The sequence below is a fragment of the Silurus aristotelis genome (assembly GCF_946808225.1).
Source record: "Silurus aristotelis genome assembly, chromosome: 25".
NCBI lineage: Eukaryota > Metazoa > Chordata > Actinopteri > Siluriformes > Siluridae > Silurus > Silurus aristotelis.
This window is the reverse complement of record NC_139598.1, coordinates 12,772,075-12,798,986: the sequence shown is the minus strand read 5'-3', so window position 1 is coordinate 12,798,986 and position 26,912 is coordinate 12,772,075. Positions and strand designations below refer to the sequence as shown.

The 26,912-nt window shown below is 37.0% G+C and overlaps 1 protein-coding gene across 1 annotated transcript in view; it reads left to right on the top strand.

The window, feature by feature from the left end:
- Nucleotides 1-1,145: 1,145 nt before the first annotated feature.
- tex10 (testis expressed 10) overlaps nt 1,146-26,912 on the top strand; it is a 37,206-nt gene continuing 11,439 nt past the window's right edge. The window contains exons 1-11 of the mRNA XM_083529882.1: nt 1,146-1,607; nt 2,960-3,143; nt 3,793-4,319; nt 6,603-6,812; nt 8,620-8,866; nt 10,693-10,805; nt 11,017-11,276; nt 12,001-12,139; nt 14,017-14,186; nt 15,964-16,141; nt 26,620-26,708. Of these exons, the coding sequence (XP_083386008.1) occupies nt 1,606-1,607; nt 2,960-3,143; nt 3,793-4,319; nt 6,603-6,812; nt 8,620-8,866; nt 10,693-10,805; nt 11,017-11,276; nt 12,001-12,139; nt 14,017-14,186; nt 15,964-16,141; nt 26,620-26,708 (2,119 nt within the window). The 5' untranslated portion in view covers nt 1,146-1,605. The remainder of the gene's footprint in view (nt 1,608-2,959; nt 3,144-3,792; nt 4,320-6,602; nt 6,813-8,619; nt 8,867-10,692; nt 10,806-11,016; nt 11,277-12,000; nt 12,140-14,016; nt 14,187-15,963; nt 16,142-26,619; nt 26,709-26,912) is intronic.

Sequence of the window (26,912 nt, the reverse complement as noted above, 5' to 3'; positions counted from 1 at the left end):
GAAAACAGAGTCCAGATGAGATGGCATCCTCCGTGTACCTGTTGGTTCTATACGAAAACTGAAACGGGTCGTGGAAGGGAGGAAGAATGGATTTTATGCGAAAAAACACTTAGTTCCCTGACCGGGAATCGAACCCGGGCCGCGGCGGTGAGAGCGCCGAATCCTAACCACTAGACCACCAGGGATACAGACACAAACTAAATGTTTAACCATTGTGAATAATTGATAACGTTTTATTAACATTCTTGCTAGGTATATTCGCTAAAAATAGTTTTATTTGCTGTTAAAATGCCCTCACATCAAAATGTGTGAGCATTTTGTAGCAGCCCAGTGTTATTGACTAAGTAAGATATTCATATATGATATTCATATATATATATATATATATATATATATATATATATATATATATATATATATATATATATATATATATATATATATATAATGACTGTATAGAGAATTCAGGGCTTTTTTGAGTTACCTAGTAAATTTATTATCACAAATATGGAAATCAAATGCAGAGGGAGTTGGTGGATTTGACCCCTACTGAAAACCAGTGGTCTGTTTTATCTACAAGAGCAAAAAGAAGCCATATTTATGCATACTGTGAATGAATGAAATGCTGACATCTTAATACGACACAGAAGCATACCTAAGAACTTTTATTCATAGGCCCCTGGCCTGCATCGGAGAGGGCAGCGTAAAATACACCCCAAAAAGCACACACACACACACACACACACACACACACACACACACACAGAACAGAAAGGTGTGCGTATGTAAATCAAATCAAATCAAATCAAATCTTATTTGATTGATTTGATTTTGATACACATACGCATACCTTTCTGTCTAATTTTTGTATATATAATTTTTTATCCCTATTTTTAAACTTTATATATATATATTTTTTTTTATAAAATAAAAGTTATATTTATACTTACATGTTTGCATGTTCTATTTACATGTTTACAACAGAAAATAAACTTACATAAGGAAATGTTACCAATAATGTACTTACATTTGTCGAGCAAAATTTGTGCTAAATGTTGCACTTTTAAAAATGTTATTTATGTATGTATTTGTTTGTTTGTTTGTTAGTTTGTTTTTAATCAGGCACGCGACAGCCTTACCGTGGAGGGGCTTTCCAAATCCAAGTAGCTGCTTGCTGTTTCTTTCCCCATCTTTTTAATATTATTTAAAATTATAATTAAAACAGAGTATACATACAGAAAACAAAATGTGCATGAAAAGTTGGCGAACAATTACAAGACAAACTATGAATAGTTTCAAATTGTTTTAAATAATAATTTTTGAAGGAGAAAAAAAAATCCGACATACTGTTTTACTTATTTAATGCAAAATACGTGAAAATTACGTGGTATTAATAATGAAATGAACAAAAAATAAATTTAGTATGCTCGTTTTGCTCTGGAAAGATTATCAGGAGATGTAATTATAATCAGGCAGACGTGCAAACGCCTGTATAGTCAAAGGACCCCAATTGTAGTGGAACGAGTGGAGAACACAGTAATCAGTGATCGAGTTCATATTATTATTCATTAAATCGCATCGTATTCATCTTAAATATAATAAAACATGTAAGTATGCGATTGTTTATTGGTTGTGTAGACGGTAAAGAGGTTAATGAGACGTCCTGCGGTTGGGATAAATAGTGTAGTGACTCGCATGGTGCTGGTTAGTAGCATCTCTTCAGTCACATGGTAATAAATATAATGTAAAACAAGCTGGATTATAACTTTAAATATATAATTAAGTATTTAAGTTGTGTACAGTTTATGTATGTGGTGCAGGAAGACTAAATGTATAACCGTTCATCTTCCAGAATGCATTTATTTGGAGTTTTTCCTGCACTCAGCTCATGGGGAGTGTTGCCATATTGGGCATAAATCATTCAGAGCTGAGTGACTGTGAAACTGGTGTGTTAATTATAATTTGGGTGGATTTGAAGTGGATATAATGGCATAGAATAATGTTTAAATGTCTAGGTTTCATTTGTTGACTTTGTTGAAAATGTGCCCCGCGCTGACGTCAATAAGGGAACATTGGTCTCCCGGTTATATACACTTTACTCTCTGTGTCCCTTCCATTAATATTTTCTATGCCTATCTATCTATTTGTCTCTGTCCTCCCCTTTCCCTGTCTGTCTGTCTGTCTGTCTGTCTGTCTTTCTGTCTTTCTGTCTTTCTTTCCTTCCTTCTTCTACTTTCTGTCTCTCTATTTTTTGTTTACTCTCTTCTTGTCTCGTCTCTTCTGCCTGTCTGTCTGCCTGTCTGTCTGTCTGTCTGTCTGTCTATCTATCTCGCTTTCCTTCCTCTGCTTTCCATCTCAATTTTTTGTTTACTTTCTTCTCGTCTCGTCTCTTCTGCCTGTCTGTCTGTCTGTCTGTCTGTCTGGTTTTTTTTTGTTTGGTGATATAGATGGAAAAAATAATACAAATGTAGTAGAGGAGTCTTCTATACAGCCACCTGGCTTTACAGGCTTTTGTGAATATTTAAATAGGAAAGAAAGTGGTTTCAGTACTGCCTCGAAAATCGGTGCACACTCTGTATTTAGTGTTGTAGAACATCATCAGAATTCAGCTCTTGCCTCCTCCTTCTTAGAGCATTGCATTGCTTTACTTTCATACCAGCCTCTTTTCTTTCATGTCTCAGTTAATAATAATAATAAAATAAATAAAAAAAACTGCAAAAAACAAACACAACAGTTTGTCATGTTATTACAAACCTGTCATTTGTCCCGAAGACTTTCTCATGGTGGAAAACCTCCTTTTTACTTGGTGGGATCTGAAATGATTTGAATGATGCTGTATCATAATCTTATTATCTGACAGCTTCTTGTCTATCTGACATTATCCCTTCTCTAGTCTTTATAAAATGGACTATTCCAGATTATGGATAATGATGTTAAAAATTTTTTTCTGTTCTGACAGGAAAATGTCGAAGAAGAAGAAAAGGCAAGACGATTTCCATAAAGTCAAGCTGAAAGTCGGCAAGAAAAAGCCCAAGGCGGAAAATTCGACTAACGTCAACTTTAAATCGAGGAGCATCAGTTTACCGGATCAGCTGAAGCGAGATGATGGAGGGCCGACTACACACCGACAGCTCAGCATTAAGGTTGACACATAAGGTTGATACTTAATATGGCTGGGATTTGACCTCATGACCATTGAATCCAAAAGTCCAATGCCTCCCCAGAGGTGTTCGCTGCTTTCAGCTGTCTCTCTCGCTTTTCTTTTTTCATTTTCTCTCTCTAAAGACATTGAACCAATTCTCACTTTCCGGTGTTTGTATTGGTTTTTATGATTTATAATCACACTTTTGTTGTCATTCATTTGAGGATGGGTTCCTCTTTTGAGTCTGGTTCCTCTTAAGGTTTCTTTCTCATGCCATCTAAGGGGGTTTTTCCTTCCCACAGGCTTACTCTGGGATAAATACACATCATTTAATAATGTCAAAATTTTATCATTTGTTCATACTGTAAAGCTGCTTCGAGACAATGTCCATTGTGAGAAGCACTATAGAAATAAACCAAAATTAAATAAAGAGGCAGCTTGTCATTTTCAGTTTAGTCAAGTTTTGTTTGGGGAACTGAAGAAAAGGCTGACCTTTGCCACATAGGGCCAATCTAATGTTCAAGCCAATTGACAGGACTCTCCACCATCATAATCAAACCGTCAGTTGAGAAATTCTTTGTGGGAGCTTGTTTTCCCTCAACACAGCTCCAGAAATCTCATTCTCTTGTTCTTGTGTGTTTATCTCCCAGGATCTACTGTCCCAGCTGCACCATTACAGCAGCACGGTGAAGCAGGGTGCTCTCGTAGGCCTTCGCGAGCTGCTCTCGGCTCATCCATCCCTGCTCGAGCAGCATGCCTCGGTTGTACTTTCCGAAGTCGCTGCACTCTTTACCGACAAAGACGGCGCCGTGCGAGCAGCCGGGTCTCGCCTCCTGCGCTTGGTGGCGCAGTGCATGCCGGCCGAGCGCGTTGCTCCGTTCTTCCCTCTACTGGGCGCTCACTTGTCCTGCGCCATGACCCACGTTTCAACCAGCATTCAGGAGGACGCGCTGCGGGTGCTGGACGTGCTGCTCGAACACTATCCCGCCCTGCTAGCACAGAGACACACCGTGCTACTCTCCAACTTCCTCGAGCTCATCTCGCAGAGGCGGATGAGTGGCGGCGTGAGTAAGGGCGGAGCCAGTGGAAACCGGGCGGAGAAAGGAAGCTATGCACTTTCTATAAGCACTAGCCAATCTGTTACAGCGCAGCAATGGAGACTCACTGTTTTGCTCAGGTAATCACATCCATTCACGTGTTTCTTTTTAAAAGGGCCATAATTCACGTCATATTTAGCTATGTTTGTAGTTTTTAGATGGTTTTCATTATAAACACTATCTAAACAAGAGATTATGGACACCTGATTGAACATCCCCTTCCACATTTAGACCCTATTTGCTGTTATAATAACCTCCACTCTTCTGGGAAGATGTTCCACTAGATTTTGGAGTGTGCTTCTGGACATTTGTGTTTATCAGCTGCAAAGTCTTTAGTAAACTCAGGTACTGATGTAGGGTGAGGAGGCCTTGGGTGCAGACACTGTTTCAATTTATCCTAAAGGTGTCAGAGCTCTATAGTAGGCCACTGAAGATCTTCCACTCCAGCCTTTGTCAACTCTTCATGGAGCTCGGTTTGTGCCATGCTGGAACAGGTTTGGGTTTGCAAGTTCAAGTGAACGCAAAATGTTGTAATCACACATCCAAAGCTGTCCTTTACAACAGTCTGGTGAAGAACCACATTATATTAGGATGATGGAGTTAATAACATGTTAATGCTAATTTATTTTAAAATTAAATGCAAAAATATAAATAATAAATTGGCAAAATTAAAACCTTTAACACAACACACATTTATTCACGCCGTCCTTTCTTCTTCTTCATTTGTGGTTTGCATTCTTAAGTAGAACATTACCGCCATCTACTGTGGTAATGGACCAGAGACTTGTATCTCTATTCCCCAGACCAAAAAAACAGCCATGATGCACACATCCGGCAATTAAAACCGTCTGTGTGGAAACATAGCAAAAGTTTTATTTGGTGTCCTGATGATTTACGTAATTTAAAACACCATAATTACTTTATAACATGTACAAGTATATTTTGTTTTCATGCTCTATGTTGAGTTTGGTTTCACTAATAATAAACTTTAATAATAATAAATTTGCATAATGCATACATATTTGTCCTTGCCCATGTTGATTAGAGTAAGCACTAGCCAGTTATAATACAACTGGAGACATTCTTGGCTACTCCATCACCCTCACCATCAGCTTCCTCATTTGGTGTGTTTGAAGTCGTTATTATGTTGGCAATCTGCCATTCGGAGTAGTTTCTAAAGGGAGGGCATCATGTTCTGCTTCAGAATGTCACAATACATAATGGAATCCATGTTTCCTTCATTAAACCGCTGCTCCCCATTACCAGCAGCACTCATGCAGCCCCAGACCATGATGCTACCACCACCATGTTTGACTGTAGGCAACACACTATTTTCTTGGGTCTCCTCACAAGTGAGTCGCCACACATGCTGGACAAACAAGTTTATCTTGGTCTCATTAGACCACAGGACATGGTCCCAGTAATACATGCTCTTGGACAGGTTGGTCTATAGCAAACTGTTTGCATGCTTTTCCTGTGAGCCAGCTTCAGAAGAGGCTTCCTTCTGGGACGACGGCAATGAAAACCGACTTGTTGCAGTGTGCGGTGTACGGTCTGAGCACTGACAAGCAGAGCATCCGCTTCTGCGACCTCTAAAGCAATGCTGCAGCGCTCATGCGTCTGTTTTTTGAAGCAGCTTCTGCACCTGACACACAGCACGATGGACCCTTGCGAGGCCTGTTCCAAGCGGAACCTGTCTTGGAAAACCTCTGTATGACCCTGTCCACTGTACTGTAACTCAGTATCAGGGTGTTACTGATCTTCTTATATCCTCGGCATCTTTGTGAAGAGCAACAATTCTAATTCTCAAATCTTTAGAGAGTCTGTACCATGAGGTGCCATGTTGAACATCCAGTGGTCAGTATAAGAGAATTGTACTCCGAGCACAGCTGTCCTCACTTAGGGTTCTCGCCATTTTGACAATAATGGGTGTATGTTGAGTTATTTTTAGAGGACAGTAAATCTACTCCAAAATATACACAGCACAGCAATGTAAATGGTTTATTGTGGGTCCGTGGGTGTTGATTTATTTATTTTTTAACAGTAGTGCCAGCTGTAAATTAAATCACAAGTTATTTATAGGGTCCATAAAAAGAACAGGACCTTAATTTCTTTTTTGAACGTTCCCTGTAACAATAAACAGATAAAAATCATTTTTTGAGATATTCGGAACTGTTCATTAAATGCTGTAAAACTCAGTCATTTTTCACACCATTTAATCTGTAATATTTTAATCTTACATTACACTAGATTGTGTTTAATGCTTTATTTAATGGCACACGCTGCGCCACACACCATAATTTAGATAAATTGTCAAATGTTTGCACTTTGTTAAGCATGTGCTTGTTTTGTCTTGTGTTAAGGTTGGGCCGGTTTCTTCAAGCAGTGGTGGAGGAGAGGCCTACAGAGGACGGTGTAGTTTGTGGTAGTGGTTTCGGGATGTGGAGCGGAGAGAAAGGAATGGTCACGCCTGTAGAAGTCAGCTGGGAGGAGCAGATATTCAGCAAAGAGAGCATTCAAGTGTTTGAGAATTCCGGAGCAAAGCCCACGCCGTGTTCAACGTATCGCCTGAGGTATGCTGGATGTTTATGGAATTGCAGGTGAAATGTTATATACTATATTTAATGCACACTGTATGGACATGGATGTTTGTGCACACCTGACTAGAAGATTCAAATGTGTTTTTTGAACATCCCATTCCATACTTAATTTCCCTTTTCTGTAAGAAAAGTCTTCTGGTGAGATGTTCCACTTGATTTATTCGAGATTTGTGCTCATTTAGCTACAAGGACATGAGTAATGTCAGGTACGGATTTGCAAGTCCTTTGTTGTGTGTCATAAAATGCTCCCATGCCTTGGATGATTTGGGACGTACCCTTTTTCATGCAGTCGTAACTTTCGCTGACAATGAATTTTAATATCCATTATTATAGATTTTTTTCCCGATTAGTTGTTACAGCCCTAGTAAAAATATTAATATAGTAATAGTCAGTGGCGGGCCATGCATTTGTTACCTTGGTCTTCAGTGGAACTTACCCGACGTGCTCCACCTCTTGATACCACCACTATCACATCACAATTATAGAAATCATCAATACAAACACAGAGTGAGAGTCATTTCGCATATGAAGGCTGAATAGAAAAAACATAAAATCTTTTATAAAATACAACCTACTCACCAGAGATGCAGACTCATAATTTGCAATGCTCCTCAAAGGCTGTAAGTCAGTGGTACCCTGGTCTGAAAGTGGAGACCAAACCCTTTCCCCAGCTGAGACAAGCTAGCTAGCTTCAGGGTTGGCCGTCCCCCTCACGATGTCTAGCTGTTCTTCAAAATGGATTTTTAAGAATGTCTGAGACCAAATCGATTTCTCTTCCTCCCTCAGCCATTGTGGGCATGAAAAACTCTCCAAAAAAAAAAATCAAAAAATTCCCTTAAAAAAAATTCAAAAGGGTAAACGCACTTACCGGTGTTTTCTCTGTTGTAGTTTGAAATGATCCCAAACTTTGGAAACGTTGTCGCTTTCTTTGGAATCTTCTTCTCACGACTCACCGTTTTCTCACCATTCCTCCATTCTTTCATTCTGCAGCATCATCTGTGTCGTATGGAAGCCTATTTCCGGCACATACCTTTTTTTTTTATTTTTTTTTTTTTTTTTTTTTTTTTTTTTTTTTTTTTTGCACAATTCCGACTTAAGTTTTTTTAAAATTCCCACTTTATTTTCCTTGCAAATCCGATTTTATTTCTCGTAAACATCCAATATTTCTGGTGCATCCCCTGGTAACCATGTTGTCGTTCCTGAAGTTTGAAGCTGTTGGTGTATGAAGGAGGACACCACTGCTTCATCTGTCTTGTTCCGTCTCCTCCAGGTTATTGTTAGACAGAGTGTTCTCCAGGGATCGGAGGCTTAGTTTGATGGAATCGTTTGAGCCCTAGTTGTATGTTTCTAGTGCCAAGTTTTTGTCCTGACCAAATCTTTGATCAAAAATATAAAGGATGTCTTTTTAAGGAAAAAAAGATGTTCTACCACCATTACATAAGTGTTTAATATATTTTTGTTTTCAGGAATGTTCAATAGTCTGTTTCTTAGTGAATGTTACATTAAAAATATGCTTCTGGATTTGAGTGATCTATTAGATTTTCTTAATATATAAAATGTCTAATATTACGGTTCTGTATTACAACCTGGAATATGCAATTGAAACCTTTGCGGGTGTGTTTACAGTGTTGCGTCATCCCAATATGTTCCTCTATATGTAATACATTTATAACCATTACTGATTCACACTTCTATTCTGTCAACCAATATTAAATATTGTGAATCCCCTGGTATTTCAGTGTTTGATATGCATCTGTGTTTGACTCGTTATGCCTTATAGACTGGATCTAGAATCTGGTACTGGAGCAAGCGAGGACCTGTGTTCAGCAGAGACAGTGCAGGGTTTTGCTGGTACCCTGGTGCCGCTCCTCCTGGAAGTGTGGGTGGAGGCTGCGGGCGGAGGACGAGCTCAAACAGACAGCAGGCACCTGCTCTCAGAGGAAGCCATGGCACTCATGTTCCAGATCCTTACAATACTGCAGCTCCTGAGACGTCTTGCTCCTCAGAAAGAGCAACAGGACATGCTGGTGTGTACCCATGCACACGCACAGTCAGATTAGTACGTGGATGCAGTTGAATATGAACACATTAAGTAAGGGATAAGCCACTTCGAGATGCGTTACACAATTATAGTACCTGGAAATTGATTTCCTGGATTTAAAATTAACCGTTTTTTCCCCCGAATTTAAATGACTGAAGTATCAGGAGGCCACGAGCCAGGGTAGAGTCATAGAGATGGTTTACTGCATGTACATCAACATCTCAAACACTCGATATTCCAAACTTATCTGAAAACAGAGGGTTTTTATACAAGTGTGTATGTGCAGATCACATTTGCGAGCATGGAAATAATATTTAAAAACAAGAATAAAAATAATTTTATACAAAAAGGCAAATACAGAAAAGCATTCCACATAAACGAGTGAAGGACAGGCATATACACTATGTACAAAATATTCGGACGCCTGAGTTTCCAGCCATATTTGGTCCTTCCACAAACTGTTACCAGGTTGGAAGCACACAATTGTATAGGATGTCTTTTTGGATGTAGAAGCATGAAATTAAATTCTCACTTTATATTAGGATAAGGAGACCCAAACCTAATTTAGCATGACAGAGCACAAAGCCAGCTCGATGAGAGACCTTGAGTGAAAGGTCTTGAGTGGCTTCCTATAGAGAGCTGACCTTAAGCCTGTTGAACACCTTTGGGATAATTTGGAGCACCGACTGCACCCCAGGCCTCCTCACCTCACCTACATACTTTAGTTATGCAATCATGGATCACTGAGCACACATCTTCACGAGCCCACTCCTTGAAAAAATTAATTAGGAAAAGTAAATTGGGACTTAGTTTAGTGGGATGTTCAAAACAAATAGAAATCTTCTGTTCAGATGTTCACAAACCATTATCCATATAGTCTGTGTAAGCAGCCAGGTAATAATTGTGACATTTTGATTTTCAAGTACATGTCGACATCAAGGCTGTACACAATGGATTTTTTTTGTCATACTTAGTAACTGCAGATGGATTAAAAAATCTACTTTGTTTTGGTAAATCTGAACTAAATGAGTTGGACAATATTGCATGCAGGTTCAAAACACTAATAATAGTATAACTGCATGAGAGTTATTACAACTAGCTGATCATGATGTAGCTGAGGTTGAGGAACTGTCACAGCCAGAATTAACACAATATTTAAAAAAAAAAAATCACTAAAGGCAAAACAGCAGTAGAAATACCAATATGGTCATAGTGATTAATAAACTTAATAAAATGCTTTTACATCTACTTTAGGTTTATAAGTCCGAGGCCAAAATGAAGGGCCAAAAACCAAAGACGATTGAGGGGCCATGGGTCAAAAGTTAATGTTACTTTATACCCACCATTAAATTAAAAATCAATGCTGCCATGATTCCTCTCATTTATGATTTCATAATAACTAAAAGAAAAATAGAAAACATGACTCTATAATCTGTTTAACTAATGCAGTTTCATGTTCAAAGTTCTAGTTCAGTCAATCTTATTACATTTAGAAACAATACCATTTTTCAATGCTTAATACAGTGTAATTCAATTCAGTGACCTCTAATGGCTTCCATAGTTTAGGCATCTCAGGTAGTGGCATTGTGTTATACTCCTAAAACACACAATTAGTGTAAGGCACTATTTTTATTTTTTGTATGCGGTATATTCAGCAGATCTCACAGCATAAGCCTATGCAATTCACCTACATAATGAAGGCTGATTTCACTGACTCATTGTATGTGTACCCTAATTAGTAGAATCAGTTTATTTTGTTATATATTTGTGTTGAATATCAAACCAAATGTTGGTGTCTTGTGTTCTGTTCAGGATTCCTGGTTCCGAAATTCATACCTGAATGATTTCAAGCAGCACTTCATGAGGAATTTCCCCTATGGACAGCTAGAGGTTGCTAGACATAAAAAGAAAACGGATGGGAAGAGGTTAGTATTGTTTTCACGCATAATGTGAAGCTTATCTGCTCTCCATGGTTGTTAAGTTACTGGTTTATACCTCGTTAGCTAGGGGTAGTCTGCCCGTACACTTCCCTCTCACAGTTGTTTGCTTGCAAATTTTTTTTGTCACTACTTCATCAGTAAAACCTGCCTGTGTATGCGATCCAGTCTAACAGAAGCAAAATCTGTCTTCTCACAGGAACAGACAGCAGGCGATTGGTGGCGTAAATGCTGCAGGAACCGTAGAACCACTAGCTCTGAATGTCATGCTGTGTCAAGTAATGGTGTCTCTCAGCCTGAGGGGGCGGGACCACATCGCTGGCCAGGACGCTGACTGGCTCGGGCCAATCCGAGCCTTTGTCACAGACACGCTGTCCAGTGGTGGGAAGCTGAGCTCGAAATACCTGGCTGCTCTGTTGGAGGTGGTTTGGAGGATGACTGTTACACAGAGAAGCCGTGGTGAGTTTTTCTCTTGATCATTGACTGTCATGTTAACACCAAATAATGGGATATACATGTATATTTAAAAAGACAAATTTTTAATAGTATTGTAAACTGTAATAAAACGTGGTTTATATAATATCTAATAATATATATATATATATATATATATATATATATATATATATATATATATATATATATATATATATATATATATATATATATATTGGGTATATGTTCTTCTTAAATACGTATTTTTTGGACACCTGATGGAATGATTCATATGTGCTTTTTTAGAACATCCCATATCACTTTTCGTTCCCATTTGCTGTTTCAATGACCCCCAATCTTCAACAAGAGGTTCCACTAGATTTTTGGATTGTGGCTGTGGAGATCTGTGCTCATTCAGCCACAAGGGTGTAAGTCAGGTACTGTTGAGGTGAGGAGGCCTGGGGTGCAGTCAGCTTTCACATTCATCCCAAAGACGTTCAGTAGGGTCAGAGCTCTATAGCAGGCCGCTCAAGATCGTCCACTAAAACTCATTCAGACTATATCATCATGGAGCTGCCTTTGTCATGTTGCAACAGGTTTGGGTCTCCTAGTTCAAATTTGAAGGAAAATCTAATTTTGCTTTCAAAAACATATACAATTGTGTGTCTCCAAATCCGGTGTCCCAAAACCTTTGTCCATATAATGTATGCAGTATTGGATCAAAGTGAGTATGTTTGTGTGTCTTCAGCCGTGACGGAGGAGCTCCTACAAGCAGTGTATGTTCAGTATCAGCAGAAGAACTTGGTACTGTCTGTGCGGACCCTGTTGCTGCGTTTCTTTAGTCAACTCTACATACAGGAGCATCAGAACCAGCCTCATATAGCCAGGTATACACACACACACACACACACACACACACTTACATGTATGTTGAACATCTTACAAACTCAAATAGAAATGTTAGAAGTATTAAAAAATAACACAAAAAAAAGGAAAATGTATTTTTGTTGGTTTTGATGAAACTGTACACTACTGTACACTGTAGGTTTATGCTCTATGCCTTATCAATGGCGTTAATGGTTTCCTAAATTAATGTGGTAGATAGAGGTCAGTTTGTATGTACTCCTTTACATTCACATTTCCGAATTCCCAGAAACAAAAATCTGCATTTTTTTAAAAATGATTACTGCTTATCATATATATATCAATAAAACTCCTATCTCAAGTTTCTGGATCCAGAACTGAAATTTCATTTGAATTCCAGTAGGTGGCATTCTTACAGCTCAGACAGCAAGATTTTGAAATTGAAAATTTATATTTGGCCTGTATTTAGTTGTAATTTACTAGGGATGCACAAAAACATTTTAGCCAAAAATGCACTGATGCTTTACTTTTGTTTTTTGTTTTAGTTTAAGGACCCAAAAAACAACAAAAAAAAACAACAACAACGAATTGGGCCTAAGAATTAGAATTAGTGTCAATTTAACACTTTCCAAATCATTCCAGTGGTTCTGGTCATTTAAATGTGATTGGATGAGCTTTGTTTTGCTCTTTTGAGCATCAATGCTTAAAATGTTGGACACATTAGACAATGGATTGGAAAAAGGTTTCAATTATATTAAAAATGCTCTTAATTGTATATCATGCGTTATTTTGGAATCATCTAAAAAGAATCCATCCAGCTAAACCTTTGCGATCGACTCACACCGCCAACAAGCAGTTCCTGACCACAGCTGATACAATTTCTTCACCTTCCACTATACTGTTTTAACCCTGGCATGCTGAAGATGCTTTTTTTTTTTTCCCCTGTATATTTATTTTTTTTTACCTCAGAAGAAATCAGGGAAAAATCTAATTTCTTCACATCAGGGAAAAATCAGTAACGCACAGGTTCAACTACAGTAAAGAGACATTATTTATAGCATGATCCAGACTCTTTTTTTTTTTTTTTTTTTTTTCTGGACACAACTCATTTCCAAGATCGAACTGTACACGTGATATTCATCAGCCATTGTAGATAAAAAAAAAAAAACTCTGAAGATAGAAATGCAATTTGTAGAATGATTACGGCTTTTAGACATGCAGTCGTATGCATGTTAATCAGCAATTAATTGTGTATAAAGTATGCAACAAAAAAAAAGGATTGTGTTCTAAAGCTAAATCTAGGTTTTGCCTTATCTATGGAAAATTCAGTTTAGTTCAGTTTTATTTGTATGCATTATGATCATAGTCACAGTACAGCTTTACAGATATAGACTGAGAATATACATTTAGTTTACAAGTGCGTCTCCCCAAGTGCGTCTCCCCAAGTGCGTCTCCCCAAGTGCGTCTCCCCAAGTGCGTCTCCCCAAGTGCGTCTCCCCAAGTGCGTCTCCCCAAGTGCGTCTCCCCAAGTGCGTCTCCCCAAGTGCGTCTCCCCAAGTGCGTCTCCCCAAGTGCGTCTCCCCAAGTGCGTCTCCCCAAGTGCGTCTCCCCAAGTGGTTGCAAGGAAAACCTCCTGAGATGGCAAGAGGAGGGAAACTTCAGGGAAACTCGATTAAAAAGGGAACCTGACCTCATCTGACTGACCTGATTTTCATTCATACCATTCATTATAGATTCATCATTATTGAGGTTATAACTGTTCACTGATAGAGACTTTGAGTATAAAACTGATCATTGCAATTCTAATAATTGAAAAGCTTACTGGGAAGACTAGCATTTTATTTTTAATATTATTATTTTTTATACTTAATTATTCCGTCCTTCTCTTTTTCTGTCTCAGGAGCAGGATTTTGACACGTTGGTTGGTGTCTTTGCCGCTGCAGCTGGCGCAGTTGGGTGGCCGTAATCCTCAGCTATCTGCGCATGTTTTGCAGACGGTGCAGTCAGCTGCAGCATGGGGCAACAAAGACCTGCTGCACAGCTTGCAGACACATGCAGGCAGCCTTTATGGTAAACACACATCCTCATTTACACATAAATGGGGTATTGACAATAAAATGATAGGTACCTCAGTTGAATTTCTGTTCCCCTGTTCATTTATGCAGTTATGTTGCACGATGCCGATACAGGTCCAGAGCTTCAGAGAGATTTTCACACACCATGGGCTATAGGGTTTATACAGAACGGTGAAGAAAGAGATCAGATGAGAATAGCCAGATAGATTGGAGCTTACATGATGCAGTAAATCAGTTAACACAGCTACGAAAAACTCCCGATCACATCTTCCACCCAAGAACAGGAATCATGAGTGTTATCTTTATAATTTTGTGTGTTGCCCTACTGATACATTGTGCATGGATGAACGGTTATACCAGTTTTCCTAGTAAAGCAGCTGGGTTTTATTTGGGTAGGGGATAGGGATTAAACTCTAATGACTGGACATCAGGAGTGTGATAATGTCAAGTGTATAGCCAGGGGTGTAACGGTACACAAAATTCACGGTTCGGTACGTACCTTGGTTTTTAAGTCACGGTCCGGTTCAATTTCAGCACAGTTATGGGGAAGAGATGCAAAACATAAAATTGCTTGTCACTTTTTTAAAACATCTTTTATTATTATTAACATTTGTGAACAGTAAAAAAAAAAACTGTTAATTTAAATACAATGCCTGCTTGGTTTAAATAAAATATATTAAAATAAAATAAATACAATTAATGCAATACACTTTATTATTATTATTATTTCTTATTATTATATTATTTTATTGATTAAATTGAGTAATTGAATTAAATAGACAATTTAAATTGAAATGGAAATATTAAAGTAATAGTTTCCATTTATTAGACACCATTTGGGTAATACAGAGGTGTATATAAGTGTGTGTTTGTGTTACTTATAATATAACATTTTCTAAAGATTGTTTAAGTAATTTCAGCATATTTTAACAAATGTTTCTATTTAAGAAACACACAAGATAGTTATTTATTCATTCATAATAAAGGTATTCTTAAAGTTGTTAATAAACAAATGTCGCTTGACGGTCATAAAAATGTGCAGATGCGCAGAACAAAATCTGAGTTTTCGCACACGCGCAGTACAAATCGCGTTTCCCGTACGGATCGAGTAGCACAGTCGCTGTGCTCAAAGAGTCAGGCAGAGACCAAACAAACTCATGGGCTGCCACTTAATGTTAATGTGGGAACTCAAGGTTATTGCATTCGGTATGTGTGTGCTCCGTACAGAAAGTACTGTACTGAAACGGTTCGGTACGAATACGTGTACCGTTACACCCCTAGTGTGTGACGTAGAAGGGGTAGTGTTATGGCATTTTGGTGAAAGGTTATGGAATTGTACATCTCCCACATGCATGGCACATGTGCAGAACAAAAAACTACATTATAAATGGTAACTAATCAAAGCCACACTTCGACAGTCTGTATAGCTCTATGAAACTGTTTGTGAGAGTGCAAGTGAGGTGTGTGTGTGTGTGTGTGTGTGTGATAAGTCCTCTGTAGTTTCATGTTTCAAGAACACAGCGCTGCCATTGTGTATGGTGGCTCCTGTGACATCAGCAGAGTGCGTCAGCAGCTAATAATGTCTGTCTATCTGTGATCACTTACAGGGGAAGAACACACTCTCTCCCAATTTTACACACACACACATGCTCGCACACACACGCACACACTTTCACATGCTAGAGAAACAGTTTGAGTATTTCATCAGGTGGGGGAGCTCTTTCTCTTTTCTGCTATACACACTTCAACATGGTGAGTGTTTTTGTGTGTAGATCCTCAGGAGGGATGTGTTGTGTTGTTGCCGATGGAACAGCAACAGCGATTGGTTCAGATCCTGTTTTACCTGCCAGCGTTTCCTGCTGATGTTTTGGCCTGCCTCAGTCAAGTGTGTAACACAGGCAGGGTTTCTGCAAGTCTTGCTGCCACACTCATCCGCACCGTACACTTCAGGTAAAAAAAACGCACACACACTCACACACTCCAGGAGAAACCCTCTAGTCGAAACAGTATTTCAAAAAGTATTTGTAGTTTAAATATCCAGTCCTCATGCTGCACTTCTCATCCATTGTTTTATCCATTTATTTTGAGGACGTCCCACTGGTTAACGCTTTTCTACATTAGAGGTTTGCGCCCAATCGATACTGTTACATTTAAACCCCAAACCTGAAAACGTTCTCTCAAAAGATTTTCGCAGTGTGCGGTATTTTAACTAACACAGTATTAACAGTATCATCAAGCCACAGCAGCCTAGTCAGCACACAAGAGCAGTAAAGAACAAAACAACGTAATTACCAGTTATGAAACTCTGCTGGTTGATTTAGCAGGTGAACCGTCAAACACAAACTCGAACCTCTTCATAACAGAGTTCGGAGACCACAAACATGCCATGGGGATATTCTGTGTTAACTTCTAGCTCTTGCTTAATATTTTAAAATATTTGTATTGTTTTTTTTTACTTTATCAGTGCACAGCTAGCTTCATTTCCTTCCAAGGAGTTTGCATTCTGCCATTTCACGTTATTTAAAGTTTATACACAGGTAAGCCATGACTTACAATCGAGATGCGTTCTGATGACGCCATCGTCTCTTGAAAATATCGAGACATAACCCAGCCAACCCAGGAGTCTTAGAGAATGTTGATCATAAATAGCTTTAAATTTGTAACTAAAAATATGTTTTCAATATGTTCACTATATGGACACCTGACCATTAAATCTGTATGTGATTTTCTTTTTTTAAGCATCTCATTCCACATTTAGATCCAATTTAGTCACTGTTAGAATAATTTTCACTCTTCTGGGATGATGTCCCACTAGATTTTGGTGTGTGGTTGTGGAGATTTGTGCTCATTAGTTATTGTTAGTAAAGTGAGATACTAATGATGGGGAGGTGAGGAGGCCTGGAGTGCAGCTAGTGTTCCAATTCATCCCATAGGTATTCAGTAGGGATTAGGTCAGATTTTTATTTGAGGCCACTCAAGATTTTCCATTCTAATCCATGTAAACCATATCTTCATGAAGCTGTCTATGTGCACAGGGTCATTGTCCTGCTGGAAACAGGTTTAGGTCTAGTTTAAGCGAAGGGAAAATTTACTGCTATCGCATCTGAAAATCTGAATCTGTCAATTGTAAGCCTCCAACTTTAGCATTTAGCTCTAAATAAACCTTTCCATTACAGCATATTTTCCTTTATTTATTTCAGTTAATAGGCACATTTTGCTTTTGCTTTATACACTGACAAAGATGATTTGCATTGGCTAATAGTTGAGCCTCATTCATTTAAATCTTTTTAGCAGCACTTACTACAGACGTCATGTATTTATTCAGCAAATGCATTTTCAACTATCTTTTTTGTATTTTTAATTGATATTTGCTGTGGCTTTTTTTTTTTTCTTCAGCATATGCATTAGTAAAACTTGTAGAGAAACATTTTAGCATTTTGTCTGCATGTTTATTAGAGTTCCTAGTGTGGGACCAGACATGGGACCAGACATTTTTTGTTCTGTCATGACTTTGCATTTATGATCAATTTAGAGAGTTTTTTTAACCGTATTCTGGTTTGGTGGACGATTGTCACTTGAATCAAGCGGTCTGGGTCACATGATGCCATGAAAATTGTCATTTTAATTGTAAAGATTTTGTGTGGGATCAATTTAAATGTTAATGATGAACTTGATGATGAGCAAAAAATAATAAAAAATGTTGAAAAAGTTGAAGTGAAGCCTTCACTTCACTTATTTTTGACTTTCGGGGAATTTTTTTTTTATAATTAAAGAGAAAAATTAAGTTTGACTGACATGAGTTCTTGCAACTTTGTCAGTCATCAAAAAAAAAAAAAAAAAAAAATATATATATATATATATACACACACAAATTACCCAAAACAATAAAAGGGGCAAAATCACACAAATTATATGTTAAAATATATACAATAATGTATAAAATCATTACCAACTGTAAAAATATCTGGGGAATTTTTTTTTTACCTCAGATTTGGTAGCATAGCTCCAGCATTCCGATTCATAGTTTATTTAGACTTGTGTTTGCGTAAGTGTTATTCACAGTGATCGAGTTTGTGATAATGTTTTTATTTTTTTAATTTTTTACTTAAATATGTTTCTTCATGGCTGTGAAGTCATTCCTGACTTCCTACTGCTAGCGCTGATGCTACTAAGCATCATGCTATATCGTTTAAAGGAAAGATGGCTCTGATAAAACAGCATGAAAAGTGTGAAAAGGTTGTCGGATGACTGTATCCGCATTTGTAACTTTCACCTCCAGTCCATCGAGTACGCCGCTGCCACCAATCAAGTATATTGTCCTTTACATTAGAATCAGCTTAAATATAAACATTTATAGTAAATACTGTAAAAAAAAAAAAAAAAAAAAAGTACAGTACATTTGTTGACCTACCGAATGACTTGAATAAGCCATGTTATGGGGTTGCTTTAAAGGGTTTATGGGGTGTCTAGGTTGTGTTCTTTTTTTATTAATCTTTTTTTGAGAAGCATTTATTTGAGTTTATTTAAGTCGTTTTTGCTGTAAGCCCTTATGTAGGAAATTTAAGATAAGATAAACCTTTATTCGTCCCACAGTGGGGAAATTTCTATGTTACAGCAGCAAAAACAAAGAAATAAAAATAAATGCAAATATATAAAAAAAAGAATATACACATACTATAATAACAGTATATACACAGTACAATGTATAAATACAAATGGGGAAGAAAAAAAAAGTACGCATTTCAGGTAATATTTCAAGGTGTTATTGCACGTAATTGCGGGTAATATTGCAAATTTATGTAGGAAATAGATACAGTAGAACAGAAAATGTATCTCTACCTTCCCTTTATCTAGTTCTTTTACTATAAAAGTATTATATAAAGTATCAAAACACAACAGGGCATGTGGCATTCTGTAGATAAGTTAGTGTTCATTACTCTAAAGTGGACTAGTTTCCTATAGCAGTCTCCTTATATGACAGCATTCTGCCAAAACTACCAGGTTATTTTTTTTTTTTTTTTTTTTTTTTTGCTGTAATTGACTAAGAAATGACACATTACAGTTTTGAAAATATATTGTTTCCTTACATTTCTTATACCATCTCTAAAACAATTTGTTGAAGCAACTGTAAAGTCATTCAATCCCTGAACATCTATTATATTTTATTTTTGGTGTTTTGAAGTTATTAAGAGGAAATAATGCATCTTGTCATGTCAGTGTGATACCAGCCTGCGTAAAACATCTGTACATCAATTTGGTAGAATTTTGGTCTTGTAAACTTTACATGGTGCACAGTGACATTAGAGAATCCTTCCCTAAATGTGAAATCTACCAAAGTCCATTTACAGACAGCTACAACCTAAGTAATGGCATTTTTTTTCCAAAATCGTGTTATTTGTTTCTGCGGGGCATCTTGTATAAGTTGCTATAGAAACAACATATGAGGACACGCACATTCAAATAAACTTGTGATTTGAGTTATAGCTAGAATTACAGCTTGAGTTGCTGTAGTAAATGCTTTGAAACCTTTTGACCAATTAGATAAAATAATTCATGGTATATAGTATTCAATTTGGTAGGTAGAATACATCGTGTACCAATCGACAGGTGTGAAAACCTGAGTTTAGGCTGTTCGTTGCAGCTAAGCGGAGACAGCAGCCGAGAAGTTTAGTGATCGTAATTGAATCATCCAATTGAAGCAGCCAGAGCACGATTAAAGGTAGTTTGATTTTCCTCTTAATGTCTAATTTGTTCAGGAAAAGAGCCGCCAGTCATTGTTTTGGCTAAAACGGAGGTCATCCAGAATACAGGTACAACACATTCACTGTTAGGGTAGATTTTATTATTAGAGAGCGTCGATATACTTGGACAAAGGTGGTTGTAAAACATACACTTTCGTGCGTACGTGTCCTTGAAGTTTCCGCGCTCTCTGGGGACCGGCTGCAATTTTGAATTCTTGTTTTTTTTTTTGTTTTTGTTTTTTGTTGAATGTTGAAACCGAAATGATTGACAGGGTATTCTAAAGTCACCCACATGCTGTGAGCATCAGGACATTTGTGTGAGAGAGAGAGGGAGAGAGGGGGGGTGGTGGAGAAAAAGAAAGAGAGAGAGATACATGCTGTGGCCCCATTGTGATTTTTAGACACTAGCCTAAAGCCACTCTTTTATTTGTGTTTTTTCTTACAATTCTAATGGGAGCTCTGTCTGCGAACACACAGAGTGTGTGATATTGTGTGATATTGTGTGTGTGTGTGTGTGTGTGTGTGTGTGTGTGTGTGTGTGTGTGTGTGTGTGTGTGTGTGTGTGTGTGTGTTATGCACTCCAGTTCCTCAGGGCTGTTTGCTCACTAGGATGAAGGTAAAGCATAGACAAGAATAACAGCACTAGAGGTAATTGCTTTTGGTTGCTATTTTTATAGACACTAGGGGGCAGTGTTGCACTGTTTATAGCGTTTGCCTTGTTTCTTTCTTTTTTTAATTTATTCTTTAATAAAAAAAAATCTAAAGTATGACATCTTTTTATTAAAACGGATAATAATAATTATGTGTTCATCATTTTAAAATAAGAACATATAATCGTTTATTAAAGAGCATCATTAAACTGCTTTATACTGGTCAGCATTGCAGTGGCACTAACCTGGGAACACTGAGGTGTAATTTCTTGCCTATACTATGGAAGCGAACAGATTTGACATAATTATTCGAACTTTAATGTCATCCTTTGTATTTTTCTTAAAGTAAAAGTTCTTTTGTAATCTTCAATCGAAGATTTTATTATTTAATTGAACAGAATATGGAGAAATGTATCAGAAAGCATGCATTTATGTTAATTTCTTTTTGAATTAACCTCCCTGAGTTTAGATCTTTACATTTTTACATTTACACTAGACATTTAATTTACATTAGACATTCACCTAATGTCTAATGTAATGTTGAAACCGAGTTTTGGAAAAGGTTTGAAACAAATGCAATGTTATGTAACATCGACATTGAAAGTAGGAAAGGAAAAATAAAAAAGGTCCACGTTGTTTTTGGAGTGTTTGAATATGTTGTACGAGGGCTGAAATATGCTGGAGGTCTCACCTGATGTTGAATGTCTAATGCAATGTTGAAAATGAGTTTTGGAGTTAATACCACGGTTACTGGATTTGAACACAAACTGCATGTGCTGCACCACAATTTGTGGAAGCTGTAGGTTTCAAAGCCACTGAATTTTTTTTTCCCATATTGTCATTTAAAACCAACTTGGAAACATAGAATTAATATATTATAACATATGTATATTTTAAAAACCCACAAATTTCTATTATGTGTTTTGAATTAAAACTCTGAAGCAGTTTCATTTCAGTGTTCCAACATGCACAATTTTTTTTTTAAATATTAATAATTTTGGTCCACAAATTTAGATTTGATACTTTTATCATACTCTCAAAATTTTTTGCAAAGACAGTGAGGCTGCTCTGTTTTTACAATCTACAGCGCAAGTTGAGTTTCTGGGCTATCCAGGGACGGGTAAAGGTAAAATAGAGTTTTTAGATTCAAATCATTTTCCTTTCGGGTTTTCAAGTGCTCCCAAATTCTGATCTGGGCTACTCTGGAAAAAGGCAAATGCAATTGAGCCTGGAATGCAACGAAGTGATCTCTATTCAGGTCACAGTATCTAATTCCAGGATATGATTGCCTTTACCTGTCCCTGGATAGTCCAGAAACTCAACTTGCAGCTGTAGATTGTGCGAACTGAGCAGATTTACTGTGTTTGCAAAATTATTGAAAGTATAATAACTGAAGTATCAAATCAAAATTTGTGGACCAAAATAATTTTTTTATGTTTTTGTGCATGTTAGAACACTGAAGTGAAACTGCTTCAGAGTTTTAATTTAGAACACATAATAGAAATTTGTGGGTTTTCAAAATATACATATGTTTAATACTTTATTTATTCTATAGTTCCAAGTGGGTTTTAAATTCCAATATGAGAAGAAAAAAAAATCCAGTGGCTTTGAAACCTTCAGCTTTCACAAATTCACATGCAGTTTGTGTTCAAATCCAGTAACCGTGTTATTACGTAACATTCCATTTCTTTCAAACTTACTCCAAAACTCGTTTTTTAACATTACATGAGACACTAAACATCAGGTGAGACCTGCAGCATATTTTAGCCCTCGTACAACATGTTCAAACGCTCTAAAAACAACGTAGACCTGTTTATTTTTGTCCTTTCTTACTTTCAGTGCCAATGTTTGTTTCTTGATGCAAAGTGTGCAACCTATAAACTTATTTTGTGCTGCCTAACATTTAATGTTTAATGTTAAAAGAAAGTACACCTGGGGTACATTAGGGATGTCCTCAGCAGCTTCATAAACACACCAGAGTCACTACACAGATGCTATGGTGATCTATATGGTGAATATTTAAACATGTGAACTGTTTCCAGCGGATGATCCGGCTGTTAGACACGCTCGGTGTGTATGGATCCTGCCAGCGTCACAGCAAGATTTGTTCAAAGGTCTCTTTCGAAACCGCGATGATTACGTCAAAATAAATAAAATGACGGTTAACTAAGAGTCATTGAGCACAACATTGAGATTTTAGTCCTCGGGGAAAGAGTTGTAAGGATTTGTTAAAGCTTTTTATATATAAATTATACAGACAAATGTTTGCAAACACCTGACTATAAGATTCTACGTGCATTTTGAACATCCCAGTCCACATTTAGTCCCCATTTGCCCTTATAATAACCTTTGCGCCTTTTGGAAGGCAATCCACTAGATCCGGGGATTTGTGCTCATTTAGTAACGTGAGGTTCCTGAGGAGGACTGGAGGCAGTCAGCATTCCAATTCATCCCAATAGTTTTCAATAGGGTTGAGGTCAGAACTCAGGCCACTCAAGAACTCTCTTATACTGTAGCTCTTGTAAACCGTATCTTCATAGAGCTGGATTTGTGTTCAGGAACAGGTTTGGGTTTCTGAGTTCAAGTGAAGGGAAAATTTAACACATTAAAAAACTAAATTTTTTTTTTGTTGTTTTTTTTTAAAGCAGTTTTGTGCCTCCAGCTTGCATGGTAACATTTTTTTACGGCACAAATAGAGTGTGTGAGGGACAGAGTGTGTGTAAGTGTGCACCCTGGGAATGATGGTTGACCAGATATTTAAACACATCACAAGAAACCACCCAGAAATCATATTTGGCTCACTTCTGTACATTGCCCAATCTAAAATAATCCGGTTTGCAGAGACAGTATATTGTTCATGAATGGACACACACACACCCACATACATGTTCCACTACATGTCATACTCTGTATGAATGTTTTAATTTAAATTTGTTTTAATTTAAAACACACACACACACACACACAAACATTAGCAGCTGTTGCTCATCTTTTTTTTTTTTCCCATAAAGTCGCTTGACTCTGAAACTCTATTCAGTTTTAAGTGTGTTTGTGTTTTCAATATTTATGCATATCTTCGTTTTTTTGGCACTTCTGGAAAAGTTCAATACTTTTCAATGCTGCACTTCGTCAGTTTATTTAGAGTTTTAGTTATCAGTAAAACAGCGACTGCAAAAGACAGTGGTGCAGCAGTGAATGATGAATGTGCAGTCTAGGAATTAAAAAAAAAGGTTTTCAGAACTACTCGTACCGCCAGGGACCTGTTTAACCTTGAAATACATTTCACAACACAATATATATAATTTTTTGTAAATATATGTTTGAGTTGTAAAATATACAAACACATTAGTGTATCAAAAACATATATTTTTTTTCCCTTATAAAAAAAAAAAAAAAAACACTCCCTATCGCACAGTATATTTGTGATATCCTATAAAAATAAAAATTAAATACATTTTAACAAAAAGGTAAAAAATACATAGATAAATGTAAGTAAATGTTACTAATAGAGTCCCAAAGCAAAAACAGGAGAAAACAGAGAATTATAGGGGGGGGGGGGGGGGGGGGTAAACAATACTGAAGAGCAAATATGTTTTTATCAGTCAACATAGTCAAACAGTGGTAAGATGTCAAGAAAAGGGGTCCAAATACTATTAAAAGTTGCCGGTAACAGAATATTTTATTATTTCAGGGGTACTAAAGGACACCAGTTCATTAATCCAGTGTCTTCTTTCTGGCGGAGTTTCTGATTTCCAATTTTTAACTATACGTTTTTTTGCTGCAGTGTTTAAGTAATATAAAATACGTTTTATGATGTGAAGTGAGCTAACATCACCCAATATCCAAACTTTAGGATCAATGTCAATATGCTTATGTTATTTCAAAGATTATTGCTGTTACGTACTTCCAAAAAACTGGAATGGACAGATTGTCCCAGTTCATGTTTTACATCTTTGACACATGGCTGAATTTTCAAAATTAAGTTTGTTAATAAAATGTATAATATGTTCTGTGTAAAATGTTTCATTAGATTTGTCCGTGATTAGTAGATGCAGTACAGTTTGTGACTTTTCTCGGAGCGTACCCCAGGCTCTATCATGAGAACATTCCAAATCTGATTCCCATTTTTGTTTCATTAGAGCTTTTTGGTAGGCTGGAAGATTATTAAGAATACTATACATGGAAGATGTTGGGGCTTTTGCAGAAGTATGTCTAATATCAGTCAATCGATTTTCAACAGGGGATTGATTTATCAGATATGTTTGGGTATGATCCAAATGAATGAATTTTGATCCAATTTCTTATTTGTTAGTACTTAAAATAGTTACCCTTCGGCAAGCCAAGTAGTTCAGACAGTTGAGGGAAGCAAGCAAATATACCATTCACATAGCGGCCACTGACCGCTTCAATTCCTTTTTTTAATCCAACTTTTTAAAATTCTGTCAGCAATAGAATTTGGGATATTAGGATTTTTGTCAAGAGATGTGTTCACAATGTGTTTAAGTCTAGAAGAGTATGTGATTCCTGCCATGCAGCAAAGGTATCTTAAACAATGGTGTTTTTGATCATCTCGGAAAGCATCTTCCTTGTGCTCAAAAAAGGAATAGATGATATTGGGGGTAGTTTCAATTTCATATTACTCCATTGAGACCCATCTCACATCAGTGTTCTTTAAATGTAACCAAATAACAACCCATGGCCGAACTCGCAGGTCCTCTAATCATGTCTTGCTCGAAAGTGCCTAGAACAAGATATAAACCGTGGGGTGACCGTGCCTTCTCAGTGGCAGCTCCTACTTTAAAGCTAAACTAAAGAACCACTTGTTCACCAAAGCCTTTGTTCTATAGTAGCCGGTGTACTTAGTTTTCTGCTTCTTAACGTTTGTTGTGTTTTAATGCTTATTTAATTTTTTCTTTTGTTTTAGTTCTTACTATTTACTTTTTTTCTTTTTTTTTTATATTGCTATATTTGATTACTTTTGTTAACTCTTATTTTGTTACTATTTTGCACATTGCCTTTTGCACGTTGTTCAGCATCTAGGTTCTACTTGGTAGTTGTTAGGTGCTAAATAAATAAAGTTCGAATTGAACTGAATTGAAATCCACAGTGAATTGAGAAGCAAGGTAGTAACATCTAAGATTCAGCCCACCTTTAGAGTATGGGGCTTAAAGTGCGACTAGATTGGGGACTCTTGGGGTTTTTCCTATGCCAGCTAAATGCAGATATAGCTTTATTGGGGTCCTTAAAATAATACTTAGGAATTTTAAAAGGAATACAATGAGTAAATAAATTTAGCCAATATATTAATTTCGACTGTATTGATTCTGCCAATTATTGACAGAGGCAAAGTCCATGTATTTATTTTGGTTCAATAGTTTAATTCTTTTCCTGATATGCTTTATCAACTAATATTAATTTCCAAATATTTAAATCCATCAGGGCACGATTTTAGGGAAGCAGAAAGAATTCTGGCATCATTGTCTGATTCGTTAATTGGAAAGGTTTTCGACTAATTGACATGCCATTCTGAGAAATTCAAACTTAATGTTTATTATTTATATATATATATATATATATATATATATATATATATATATATATATATATATATATATATATATATAAGTAATTATAATAATTTAAACAGTCCTTCCTAATGGATTCTCACTGTTAGATAATAAGAAAATGCATTTGGTCACTTGAGCACTAATTTGGCCTGATTTGTCGCCCCTAGTTAGAGAATGTTCATGGGGGGGGAATCTGGCCAGGCCGCTCATGTGCAGCAGAGGTAATGCAAGGATAGGGATTCTGTGCATCCGATTGTGTTCGGCGCAGCCGTGTGTGAACGTTCATATATTAACACTGGCCACTTTTTTAATGTGTTCTTAGAGGAAATGGGGGATCTCAGGTGTCTGGTATTTTTAGACTGACATTTTCAGTGCACACACAAGCACAGTGGGGGACATTGTAATGGGAGAGCGGATCAGTGTTGGACCACTGCACAGTAATGTGCGCGTGTGTGTGTGGTCTTGTGCAGGTCTCCTTTGAGTGGCTGGTCCAGCAGTTCGCAGGATGTGCCAGTGCGGGACGTGGATTACTTCAGTTTTCTTTTTTCAACACTGACAGGTATATATCACACACACACACACACACACACACACACACACACACACACACACACACACACACATGCATATAAATTGTAATGAGCCTTTTGGGTAATGTCCGAGTGACAAAAAGTTAATTTGGTAAGTTGTGTTCACTTTGTTCACTTTTTTTTTCACTTTTTTCTTTATTGACCCTGAGAGGTTAGTAATGTTCAAAGTAATA